At 41.1% G+C, this 13,771-nt stretch overlaps 1 protein-coding gene across 22 annotated transcripts in view; it reads right to left on the bottom strand.

Moving 5' to 3' along the window:
- CAMK2G (calcium/calmodulin dependent protein kinase II gamma) overlaps window positions 1-13,771 on the bottom strand; it is a 397,374-nt gene that overhangs the window by 26,541 nt on the left and 357,062 nt on the right. For 20 of the 22 annotated variants that reach the window (XM_053691980.1, XM_053691976.1, XM_053691982.1 and 17 more), the window contains one exon: window positions 8,656-8,704. In XM_053691980.1, the coding sequence (XP_053547955.1) occupies window positions 8,656-8,704 (49 nt within the window). Of the gene's footprint in view, window positions 1-6,606; window positions 6,721-8,637; window positions 8,705-13,771 lie in introns of all 22 variants that reach the window. The other 2 variants (XM_053691992.1, XM_053691979.1) reach the window with 2 other exon arrangements.

Here is a 13,771-nt window from a genome sequence, read left to right as displayed (position 1 = left end):
ATCATTTGTTGAAGGAGCAGCAATGCCCTACTGGTTTCTAACTGAACAAATGGGTGAGCCAATGACAATCTGTACATATATGCAGCAACCAATCATCAGCTAGAACCTAGGTTCTCTGCTGCTCCTGAGCTTTCCTAGATAAACCTTTCAGCAAAAGATAACAAGAGAAGGAAGCAAATTAAATAATAGAAGTATATTGGAAAATTGTATTCTCCGTCTGAATCATGAAAGAAAACATTTGGGTTTCATGTCCCTTTAAGCAGACATGGAAAATGTTCAAAAGCTGCAAAGGATAGTGTTAAAAAAAAAGGTAATTTTTCTTCTGGCTCCTAAAAAAAAAAAAGTAAAATGTAACGCTAAGGAGCTCTTATTTCTCAAATTTCTGTCTGGCTCGCTAAAAAAACAGAATTTATGTTTACCTGATAAATTACTTTCTCCAACGGTGTGTCCGGTCCACGGCGTCATCCTTACTTGTGGGATATTCTCTTCCCCAACAGGAAATGGCAAAGAGCCCAGCAAAGCTGGTCACATGATCCCTCCTAGGCTCCGCCTACCCCAGTCATTCGACCGACGTTAAGGAGGAATATTTGCATAGGAGAAACCATATAATACCGTGGTGACTGTAGTTAAAGAAAATAAATCATCAGATCTGATTAAAAAACCAGGGCGGGCCGTGGACCGGACACACCGTTGGAGAAAGTAATTTATCAGGTAAACATAAATTCTGTTTTCTCCAACATAGGTGTGTCCGGTCCACGGCGTCATCCTTACTTGTGGGAACCAATACCAAAGCTTTAGGACACGGATGAAGGGAGGGAGCAAATCAGGTCACCTAAATGGAAGGCACCACGGCTTGCAAAACCTTTCTCCCAAAAAATAGCCTCAGAAGAAGCAAAAGTATCAAACTTGTAAAATTTGGTAAAAGTGTGCAGTGAAGACCAAGTCGCTGCCCTTCATATCTGATCAACAGAAGCCTCGTTCTTGAAGGCCCATGTGGAAGCCACAGCCCTAGTGGAATGAGCTGTGATTCTTTCAGGAGGCTGCCGTCCGGCAGTCTCGTAAGCCAATCTGATGATGCTTTTAATCCAAAAAGAGAGAGAGGTAGAAGTTGCTTTTTGACCTCTCCTGTTACCAGAATAAACAACAAACAAGGAAGATGTTTGTCTAAAATCCTTTGTAGCATCTAAATAGAATTTTAGAGCGCGAACAACAGCCAAATTGTGCAACAAACGTTCCTTCTTCGAAACTGGTTTCGGACCCAAAGAAGGCACGACTATCTCCTGGTTAATGTTTTTGTTAGAAACAACTTTTGGAAGAAAACCAGGTTTAGTACGAAAAACCACCTTATCTGCATGGAACACCAGATAAGGAGGAGAACACTGCAGAGCAGATAATTCTGAAACTCTTCTAGCGGAAGAAATTGCAGCCAAAAACAAAACTTTCCAAGATGATAACTTAATATCAACGGAATGTAAGGGTTCAAACGGAACCCCCTGAAGAACTGAAAGAACTAAGTTGAGACTCCAAGGAGGAGTCAAAGGTTTGTAAACAGGCTTGATTCTAACCAGAGCCTGAACAAAGGCTTGAACATCTGGCACAGCTGCCAGCTCTTTGTGAAGTAACACAGACAAGGCAGAAATCTGTCCCTTCAAGGAACTTGCAGATAATCCTTTCTCCAATCCTTCTTGAAGAAAGGATAGAATCCTAGGAATCTTTACCTTGTCCCAAGGGAATCCTTTAGATTCACACCAACAGATATATCTTTTCCATATTTTGTGGTAAATTTTTCTAGTTACAGGCTTTCTGGCCTGAACAAGAGTATCAATAACAGAATCTGAGAACCCTCGCTTTGATAAGATCAAGCGTTCAATCTCCAAGCAGTCAGCTGGAGTAGGACCAGATTCGGATGTTCGAACGGACCTTGAACAAGAAGGTCTCGTCTCAAAGGTAGCTTCCATGGTGAAGCCGATGACATATTCACCAGATCTGCCTACCAAGTCCTGCGTGGTTACGCAGGAGCTATCAAGATCACCTACGCCCTCTCCTGATTGATCCTGGCTACCAGCCTGGGGATGAGAGGAAACGGCAGGAATACATAAGCTAGGTTGAAGGTCCAAGGTGCTACTAGTGCATCTACTAGAGTCGCCTTGGGATCCCTGGATCTGGACCCGTAGCAAGGAACCTTGAAGTTCTGACGAGAGGCCATCAGATCCATGTCTGGAATGCCCCACAGTTGAGTGATTTGGGCAAAGATTTCCGGATGGAGTTCCCACACCCCCGGATGCAATGTCTGACGAATCAGAAAATCCGCTTCCCAAGTTTCCACTCCTGGGATGTGGATTGCAGACAGGTGGCAGGAGCGAGTCTCCGCCCATTGAATGATTTTGGTCACTTCTTCCATCGCCAGGGAACTCCTTGTTCCCCCCTGATGGTTGATGTACGCAACAGTCGTCATGTTGTCTGATTGAAACCGTATGAACTTGGCCCTCGCTAGCTGAGGCCAAGCCTTGAGAGCATTGAATATCGCTCTCAGTTCCAGAATATTTATCGGTAGAAGAGATTCTTCCCGAGACCAAAGACCCTGAGCTTTCAGGGATCCCCAGACCGCGCCCCAGCCCATCAGACTGGCGTCGGTCGTGACAATGACCCACTCTGGTCTGCGGGAGGTCACCCCTAGCGACAGGTTGTCCAGGGACAGCCACCAACGGAGTGAGTCTCTGGTCCACTGATTTACTTGTATCTTCGGAGACAAGTCTGTATAGTCCCCATTCCACTGACTGAGCATACACAATTGAAATGGTCTTAGATGAATGCGCGCAAAAGGAACTATGTCCAATGCCGCTACCATCAAACCTATCACTTCCATGCACTGTGCTATGGAAGGAAGAGGAACGGAAGGAAGTATCCGACAAGAGTTTAGAAGTTTTGTTTTTCTGGTCTCTGTCAGAAAAATCCTCATTTCTAAGGAGTCTATTATTGTTCCCAAGAAGGGAACTCTTGTCGACGGAGATAGAGAACTCTTTTCCACGTTCACTTACCATCCGTGAGATCTGAGAAAGGCCAGGACTATGTCCGTGTGAGCCTTTGCTTGAGGAAGGGACGAAGCTTGAATCAGAATGTCGTCCAAGTAAGGTACTACAGCAATGCCCCTTGGTCTTAGCACCGCCAGAAGGGACCCTAGTACCTTTGTGAAAATCCTTGGAACAGTGGCTAATCCGAAAGGAAGCGCCACGAACTGGTAATGCTTGTCCAGGAATGCGAACCTTAGGAACCGATGATGTTCCTTGTGGACAGGAATATGTAGATACGCATCCTTTAAATCCACCGTGGTCAAGAATTGACCTTTCTGGATGGAAGGATTGTTCGAATGGTTTCCATTTTGGACGATGGAACCTTGAGAAACTTGTTTAGGATCTTGAGATCTAAGATTGGTCTGAACGTTCCCTCTTTTTTGGGAACTACGAACAGATTGGAGTAGAACCCCATCCCTCGTTCTTTTAATGGAACAGGATGAATCACTTCCAGAAGATAACCTTGGAAGACTATTTCTAGCGCCCAAGGATCCAGAACATCTCTTGCCCAAGCCTGAGTGAAGAGAGAGAGTCTGCCCCCCACCAAATCCGGTCCCGGATCGGGGGCCCGCATCTCATGCTGTCTTGGGAGCAGTGGCAGGTTTCTTGGCCTGCTTTCCTTTGTTCCAGCCTTGCCTTGGTCTCCAGGCTGGATTGGCTTGAGAAGTATTACCCTCCTGCTTAGAGGACGTAGCACTTGGGGCTGGTCCGTTTCTGCGAAAGGGACGAAAATTAGGTTTATTTTTGGCCTTGAAAGACCTATTCTGAGGAAGGGCGTGGCCCTTGCCCCCAGTGATATCAGAGATAAACTCTTTCAAGTCAGGGCCAAACAGTGTTTTCCCCTTGAAAGGAATGTCAAACAATTTGTTCTTGGAAGACGCATCCGCTGACCAAGATTTTAACCAAAGCGCTCTGCGCGCCACAATAGCAAACCCAGAATTTTTCGCCGCTAACCTAGCCAATTGCAAGGTGGCGACTAGGGTGAAAGAATTAGCCAATTTAAGAGCACGAATTCTGTCCATAATCTCCTCATAAGAAGAAGAATTACTAATAATCGCCTTTTCTAGCTCATCGCACCAGAAACACGCGGCTGTAGTGACAGGGACAATGCATGCAATTGGTTGTAGAAGGTAACCTTGCTGAACAAACATCTTTTTTAGCAAACCTTCTAATTTTTTATCCATAGGATCTTGGAAAGCACAACTATCTTCTATGGGTATAGTGGTGCGCTTGTTTAGAGTAGAAACCGCCCCCTCGACCTTGGGGACTGTCTGCCATAAGTCCTTTCTGGGGTCGACTATAGGAAACAATTTTTTTAAATATGGGGGGAGGTACGAAAGGTACACCGGGCCTGTCCCATTCTTTATTAACAATGTACGCCACCCGCTTGAGTATAGGAAAAGCTTCGGGGGGCCCCGGGGCCTCTAGGAACTTGTCCATTTTACATAGTGTTTCTGGAATGACCAGATAATCACAATCATCCAAATTGGATAACACCTCCTTAAGCAGAGCGCGGAGATGTTCCAACTTAAATTTAAAAGTAATCACATCAGGTTCAGCTTATTGAGAAATCTTTCCTGAATCTGAAATTTCTCCCTCAGACCAAACCTCCCTGGCCCCCTCAGACTGGTGTAGGGGCCTTTCAGAAACAATATCATCAGCGGCCTCATGCTCTTCAGTATTTTCTAAAACAGAGCAGTCGCGCTTTCGCTGATAAGTGGGCATATTGGCTAAAATGTTTTTGATAGAATTATCCATTACAGCCGTTAATTGTTGCATAGTAAGGAGTATTGGCGCGCTAGATGTACTAGGGGCCTCCTGTATGGGCAAAACTGGTGTAGACGAAGGAGGGGATGATGCAGTACCATGCTTACTCCCCTCACTTGAGGAATCATCTTGGGCATCATTTTTACTAAATTTATTATGACATAAATCACATCTATTTAAATGAGAAGGAACCTTGGCTTCCCCACAGTCAGAACACAATCTATCTGGTAGTTCAGACATGTTAAACAGGCATAAACTTGATAACAAAGCACAAAAAACGTTTTAAAATAAAACCGTTACTGTCACTTTAAATTTTAAACTGAACACACTTTATTACTGCAATTGCGAAAAAGTATGAAGGAATTGTTCAAAATTCACCAAAATTTCACCACAGTGTCTTAAAGCCTTAAAAGTATTGCACACCAAATTTAGAAGCTTTAACCCTTAAAATAACGGAACCGGAGCCGTTTTTATATTTAACCCCTTTACAGTCCCTGGAATCTGCTTTGCTGAGACCCAACCAAGCCCAAAGGGGAATACGATACCAAATAATGCCTTCAGAAAGACTTTTCTATGTATCAGAGCTCCACACACATGCAGCTGCATGTCATGCTGTTCTCAAAAACAAGTGCGCCATACCGGCGCGAAAATGAGGCTCTGACTATGATTAGGGAAAGCCCCAATAGAATAAAGTGTCTAAAACAGTGCCTGCCGATATTATTTTACAAAAAATACCCAGATTAAATGATTCCTCAAGGCTAAATATGTGTAAATATGATCGATTTAGCCCAGAAAATGTCTATAGTCTTAATAAGCCCTTGTGAAGCCCTTATTTACTGTGTGAATAAAAATGGCTTACCGGATCCCATAGGGAAAATGACAGCTTCCAGCATTACATCGTCTTGTTAGAATGTGTCATACCTCAAGCAGCAAAAGACTGCTCACTGTTCCCCCAACTGAAGTTAATTCCTCTCAACAGTCCTGTGTGGAACAGCCATGGATTTTAGTAACGGTTGCTAAAATCATTTTCCTCATACAAACAGAAATCTTCATCTCTTTTCTGTTTCAGAGTAAATAGTACATACCAGCACTATTTTAAAATAACAAACTCTTGATTGAATAATAAAAACTACAGTTAAACACTAAAAAACTCTAAGCCATCTCCGTGGAGATGTTGCCTGTACAACGGCAAAGAGAATGACTGGGGTAGGCGGAGCCTAGGAGGGATCATGTGACCAGCTTTGCTGGGCTCTTTGCCATTTCCTGTTGGGGAAGAGAATATCCCACAAGTAAGGATGACGCCGTGGACCGGACACACCTATGTTGGAGAAATAACCCAATTATATTTTTTCTTTTTGGACACCCATTGTAAGAGCAACCGGTCTGAAGGGTTTCTCAGTTGTTTCCTAGTTAAACATTTCTATATAAAATCTGTACAACAAAGTCTAAATAAGAACATTATTCTGTTACACTAAATAGGAGCAAAGCCAGTGGATGCTTTTATCAGTAGCAGTTATTAGCTGGTTTTAAAGGATAAGCTTCTATGGAAACACCTTAAGGAGAATATGTATGTGTGGATTGTGTGTATATATCTATCAATAGGAAATAACTCTAAACATCAGGTTTAGTAACAAACTAACAAGGACAAAAAGAAATCATTTTGTATAAGGGGGTTTTAGGGGCACAAAAGACAATAAACAGAACATGAAAGGAGTCAAGGCAGGAAGAGGCTTGGAAGGGACATCAGAGCACGGCAATCAGGACTTACTAGATGAGCCACATAACCCAAACTGGGACTGTGTGGACTGAGGAGGTATTTTGCTTTCACTTTGACTCCATCCTTGGAGAAGCAGGGGGCCATCCCCAGAACACAGGAGAGATGCTGACCGTTTGTGCAGCAAGTTAACAAACACACAGAAAACATCAAAGCAATTTTTTCACACAAATTAAACAAAAAAGGGACATGAAAGTGATTCAGATACAGCAAACAATTTTAAACAACTTTCCAATTTACTTCTATTATCAAATTTGCTTTGTTCTCTTGTGATCTGTTGTTGTAGGAGAGCAATGCAATACTGGGAGCTGGCTGAACCACATCAGGTAACCAATAAGCAGCAAACTCCAAGTAATGCTTTGCTGCTCCTGAGCCTACCTAGGTATTATTTTTTTTAAAAGGATAGCAACAAAGCAAATTATAGAAGTAAATTGGAAAGTTGTATAAAATTGCACGCTCTATATGAATCATAAAAGAAAAATGTTAGGTTTCCTATCCCTTTAAGTTGCTGACAGACTACAGACTAAGACCTGACCACAAGATTCTTCATATTTCAGTTAGAATGCAATCTGCAGCTGACAAGGCTAGCCAGTGTCATAACATTAGTATAAAATGCATTGTTTGTGAGATATCAGCTAAAGCCTATTAGGGACACATATGATGCAGGGTTAGCCTTGAGAAGTCAGCAGGTGCATTTCTAGCTCTAAGAATGAGAAAATCCACAAATATTAGAGCTAAATTACAGGAAAAAAAAGAAATAGAATAATGAATGTAAACTGCAAAGTTGTTTCATTACGTACGTTTTTATGCTCTAGAAATGTCTATTATCTGATCCTCAACAATGGAACAGCACTTGATGACATTACATACTGTAGCTTTGGAAAAGTTATCAATGAAATGTTAATGTTTACATCACGGCAGATGGTGATATGGTAATAAGTGGTACCAATACCATAGACCTATCACAATGCGGGGCCGCCTGTGCAACTCAATAATACGGGGAAAAGCCAGGGAAACTAGAAAGTAGCCAGGAGTCACATTTTGCAGTTTGTTATTTGTTTTGCAAACCAATAAAAATATTACCTCTGCTTCTAGCACTGGTTTATTTCAGACGCTGGATACATTAGAGCATAACATCTTTATGTGTGTTGTCCGAATATATCCAGAGTCTGCAATAAACCAGTGCCGGAAATAGAAGATAACATCATTATTCATTTGCAAGAATAATAGCAAAGGCCGTAATTTTGCACCTAATATTAGAAACACAAATGTTTAAAGCAACCGCCTCAAACATTTCTCCAGCTCTCAGCAAGACTAGAATATGTACCGTAACACTAAACTCCTGCAAAACAATTTGTATGTTGGATGGAACATGAGACGGGAAATGAAAATAAGTGAAAGCTGGGTTATTATGGGAGCAGAAGGGGAGACAAGAGATAAAGATGGGGAAAAAAATGGAAGATTTAGAAGGAAGAAGAGAAAGACTAAGGACCTCTAACTTATTACACAATATCACTGCACTAGTTGCTTACTGAAGAATTCTTAATTCTGCATATCATCTTCATAGAGCAAGAATATCAGAAAGGCGCAATAAGCACAATAAGTACGTGCCTTTTCTTATTTAAAGCCTCACTAAAAACTGGAAGTGAAATGGTTTTATATTACACCACTGGTTTTCAAATCTGTCATCAGGCCTCCCTAACATGCCAGATTGTCAGGATTACCTTGGGTGAGAGCAGGTTGTTAACCGTGTTTACTAATCAGCTGATTATTTCACCTGTGCACTAGTGCAGATATCCTCAAAATCTGTCCAGTTTGGGAGCCTGAGGACAGGTATGAAAACCGGTGTATTACACTGTAGGTTATATGGAAAAGCCAAAGCGGCAAATGCACTTTAAAAGTTGGAGAGAACTAGACACAGCATTAGAAGAAAATTCCTTTGAATTTCTCAAGCTGTAAATCAATACGTTAATTATTTTGTCTCTCAGCCAGGGATGTATGAGCACATGACCCCCAGACACTCACAGCTCAATGTTCTCGTACCTTTTAGATCCTCATCTTCAGTTGTGGTGTTACAGCTCTCAGTTGATCCCTTCAGAACAAAAAAAAAACAAAACAAAAACAATAGTTAAAACAGAAATTGTTTGTTAGTGCACTAGCGTACTGTGTTTTGTAGAACCTACGTGTAAGGTAACCGAAGTAGAATGCATGAAACACACATATGCCATACAAAGCGTGCCAGACACGCGCCATACAAAGCGTGCCAGAAACGCTCTTCAAAGCGTGCTAGACGCGCCATACAAAGAGTGCCAGATGCGCCATATAAAGCGTGCCAGACGCGCCTTACAAAGTGTGCCACACACACACCATATAAAGTGTGCCACACACACCATACAATATGTGACAAACGCCATAAAAAGTGTGCCAGACGCACCATACAAAGTGTGCCACACATACACACACCATACAAAGTGTGCCACACATACACACACCATATAAAGTGTACCACACATACACACACCATATAAAGTGTGCCACACACACACCATATAAAGTGTGCCACGCACGCCATATAAAATGTGACAAAACGCCATATAAAGTGTGCCAGACACGCCATACAAAGTGTGCCACACAAGCCATACAAAATGTGACTAACGCCATATAAAGTGTGCCAGACACGCCATATAAAGTGTGCCAGACACGCCATATTGTGTGCCACACACACCATACAAAGTGTGCCACACACACCATATACAGTGGGGCAAAAAAGTATTTCGTCAGCCACCAATTGTGCAAGTTCTCCCACTTAAGAGGATGAGAGAGGCCTGTCATTTTCATCATAGGTATACCTCAACTATGAGAGACAAAATGTGGAAACAAATCCAGACAATCACATTGTCTGATTTGGAAAGAATTTATTTGCATATTATGGTGGAAAAACATAATTTATGTAAGAACTTACCTGATAAATTCATTTCTTTCATATTAACAAGAGTCCATGAGCTAGTGACGTATGGGATATACATTCCTACCAGGAGGGGCAAAGTTTCCCAAACCTTAAAATGCCTATAAATACACCCCTCACCACACCCACAAATCAGTTTAACGAATAGCCAAGAAGTGGGGTGATAAGAAAAAAAGTGCGAAGCATATAAAATAAGGAATTGGAATAATTGTGCTTTATACAAAAAAATCATAACCACCCCAAAAAAAGGGTGGGCCTCATGGACTCTTGTTAATATGAAAGAAATGAATTTATCAGGTAAGTTCTTACATAAATTATGTTTTCTTTCATGTAATTAACAAGAGTCCATGAGCTAGTGACGTATGGGATAATGACTACCCAAGATGTGGATCTTTCCACACAAGAGTCACTAGAGAGGGAGGGATAAAATAAAGACAGCCAATTCCTGCTGAAAATAATCCACACCCAAAATAAAGTTTAATGAAAAACCTAAGCAGAAGATTCAAACTGAAACCGCTGCCTGAAGAACTTTTCTACCAAAAATTGCTTCAGAAGAAGAAAATACATCAAAATGGTAGAATTTAGTAAAAGTATGCAAAGAGGACCAAGTTGCTGCTTTGCAGATCTGGTCAACCGAAGCTTCATTCCTAAACGCCCAGGAAGTAGATACTGACCTAGTAGAATGAGCTGTAATTCTCTGAGGCGGAATTTTACCCGACTCAACATAGGCAAGATGAATTAAAGATTTCAACCAAGATGCCAAAGAAATGGCAGAAGCTTTCTGGCCTTTCCTAGAACCGGAAAAGATAACAAATAGACTAGAAGTCTTACAGAAAGATTTCGTAGCTTCAACATAATATTTCAAAGCTCTAACAACATCCAAAGAATGCAACGATTTCTCCTTAGAATTCTTAGGATTAGGACATAATGAAGGAACCACAATTTCTCTACTAATGTTGTTGGAATTCACAACTTTAGGTAAAAATTCAAAAGAAGTTCGCAACACCGCCTTATCCTGATGAAAAATCAGAAAAGGAGACTCACACGAAAGAGCAGATAATTCAGAAACTCTTCTAGCAGAAGAGATGGCCAAAAGGAACAAAACTTTCCAAGAAAGTAATTTAATGTCCAATGAATGCATAGGTTCAAACGGAGGAGCTTGAAGAGCTCCCAGAACCAAATTCAAACTCCAAGGAGGAGAAATTGACTTAATGACAGGTTTTATACGAACCAAAGCTTGTACAAAACAATGAATATCAGGAAGAATAGCAATCTTTCTGTGAAAAAGAACAGAAAGAGCAGAGATTTGTCCTTTCAAAGAACTTGCGGACAAACCCTTATCCAAACCATCCTGAAGAAATTGTAAAATTCTCGGTATTCTAAAAGAATGCCAAGAAAAATGATGAGAAAGACACCAAGAAATATAAGTCTTCCAGACTCTATAATATATCTCTCTGGATATAGATGTACGAGCCTGTAACATAGTATTAATCACAGAGTCAGAGAAACCTCTTTGACCAAGAATCAAGCGTTCAATCTCCATACCTTTAAATTTAAGGATTTCAGATCCTGATGGAAAAAAGGACCTTGAGACAAAAGGTCTGGTCTTAACGGAAGAGTCCACGGTTGGCAAGAGGCCATCCGGACAAGATCCGCATACCAAAACCTGTGAGGCCATGCCGGAGCTACCAGCAGAACAAACGAGCATTCCTTCAGAATCTTGGAGATTACTCTTGGAAGAAGAACTAGAGGCGGAAAGATATAGGCAGGATGATACTTCCAAGGAAGTGAAAATGCATCCACTGCCTCCGCCTGAGGATCCCGGGATCTGGACAGATACCTGGGAAGTTTCTTGTTTAGATGAGAAGCCATCAGAACTATTTCTGGAAGTTCCCACATTTGAACAATCTGAAGAAATACCTCTGGGTGAAGAGACCATTCGCCCGGATGCAACGTTTGGCGACTGAGATAATCCGCTTTCCAATTGTCCATACCTGGGATATAAACCGCAGAGATTAGACAGGAGCTGGATTCCGCCCAAACCAAAATTCGAGATACTTCTTTCATAGCCAGAGGACTGTGAGTCCCTCCTTGATGATTGATGTATGCCACAGTTGTGACAATGTCTTATCTGAAAACAATGAACAACTCTCTCTTCAGAATATTGATCGGAAATCTCACCTCCTGAGATTCCCAAACCCTTTGTGCCGTCAGATACCCCCACACAGCTCCCCAACCTGTAAGACTCGTATCTGTTGAGATTATAGTCCAGGTCGGAAGAACAAAGAAGCCCCCTGAACTAAACGATGGTGATCTGTCCACCATGTCAGAGAGTGTCGTAAAATCGGTTTAAAGATATTAATTGAGTTATTTTTGAGTAATCCCTGCACCATTGGTTCAGCATACAGAGCTGAAGAGGTCGCATGTGAAAACGAGCAAAGGAGATCGCATCTGATGCGGCAGTCCTAAGATCCAACATTTCCATGCATAAGGCTACCAAAGGGAATGATTGTGACTGAAGGTTTTGACAAGCTGATATCAATGTTAAACTTCTCTTGTCTGACAAGGACAGAGTCATAGACACTGAATTTATCTAGAAACCTAAAAAGGTTACCCTTGTCTGAGGAATCAATAAACTGATTGGTAAATTGATCCTCCAACCATGAACTTGAAGAAACAACACAAGTCGATTCGTATGAGATTCTTCGAAAATGAGAAGACTGAGCAAGTACCAAGATATCGTCCAAATAAGGAAATACCAAAACCCTATTCTCTGATTACAGAAAGAAGGGCACCGAGAACCTTTGAAAAAAATTCTTGGAACTGAGGCTAGACCAAATAGTAGAGCCACAAAACTGGTAATGCTTGTCTAAAAAGAGAATCTCAGACACTAAAAGTGATCTGGATGAATCGGAATATGCAGATACACATCCTGTAAATCTATTGTAGACATATAATGCCCTTGCTAAACAAAAGGCAGGATAGACCTACAGTAACCATCTTGAATGTTGGTATCCTAACATAACGATTCAATAATGATAGATCCATAACTGGTCTGAAGGAATTGACCTTCTTTGGTACAATGAAGAGATAAAATAAAAACCCCAGCCCCTGTTCCAGAACTGGAACTGGCATAAATACTCCAGCCAACTCTAGATCTGAAACACATTTCAGAAATGCTGAGCCTTGCTGTGTCAATTGGGACACGGGAAAGAAAAGAATCTCTTAGCAGGAGGCCTTAACTTGAAGCCAATTCTGTACCTTCCTGAAACAATGTTTCTGAAACCAGAGATTAAGAACGGAATTGATCCAAATTTCTTTGAAGAAAACGTAATCTGCCCCATACCAGCTGAGCTGGAATAAGGGCCGCACCTTCATAGGTACTTAAGAGCTGGCTATAGGATTCTATAAGGCTTGGATATATTCCAAACTGGAAATAGTTTCCAAACTGATACCGCTCCTGAGGATGAAGGATCAGGCTTTTGTTCCTTGTTGTGAGGAAAGGAACGAAATGATTATTTACCCTGGAAAGAAAGGGAAAGCAAAGTTGACTTTAGAAGACATGTCAGCATTCCAAGTTTAATCCATAAAGCTTTTCTAGCTAAAATAGCTAGAGACATATACCTGACATCAACTCTAATGATATCAAAAGATGGTATCACCAATAAAATTATTAGCATGTTATAGAATAATAATAATGCTATAAAATTATGATCTGTTACTTGTTGCGCTAAAGCATCTAACCAAAAAGTTGAAGCTGCAGCAACATCCGCTAAAAATATAGCAGGTCTAAGAAGATTACCTGAACATAAGTAAGCTTTTCTTAGAAAGGATTCAATTTTCCTATCTAAAGGATCCTTAAATGAAGTACTATCTGCCATAGGAATAGTAGTACATTAGCAGGAGTAGAGACAGCCCCATAACCTTAGGGATTTTTGTCCCAACAAACTCTAATCTGTCAGATGGCACAGGATATAATTTGCTTAAACGTCTAGAAGGAGTAAATAAATTACCCAAATTATTCCATTCCCTGGAAATTACTTCAGAAATAGCATCAGGGAGATAAAACACTTCTGGAATAACTACAGGAGATTTAAAAACCTTATTTAAACGTTTACATTTAGTATCAAGAGGACCAGTATCCTCTATTTCTAATGCAAATAACACTTCTTTAAGTAAAGAACGAATAAATTC

Source organism: Bombina bombina, chromosome 9 (genome assembly GCF_027579735.1).
Source record: "Bombina bombina isolate aBomBom1 chromosome 9, aBomBom1.pri, whole genome shotgun sequence".
NCBI lineage: Eukaryota > Metazoa > Chordata > Amphibia > Anura > Bombinatoridae > Bombina > Bombina bombina.
This window is presented reverse-complemented; position numbering and strand designations above follow the sequence as displayed.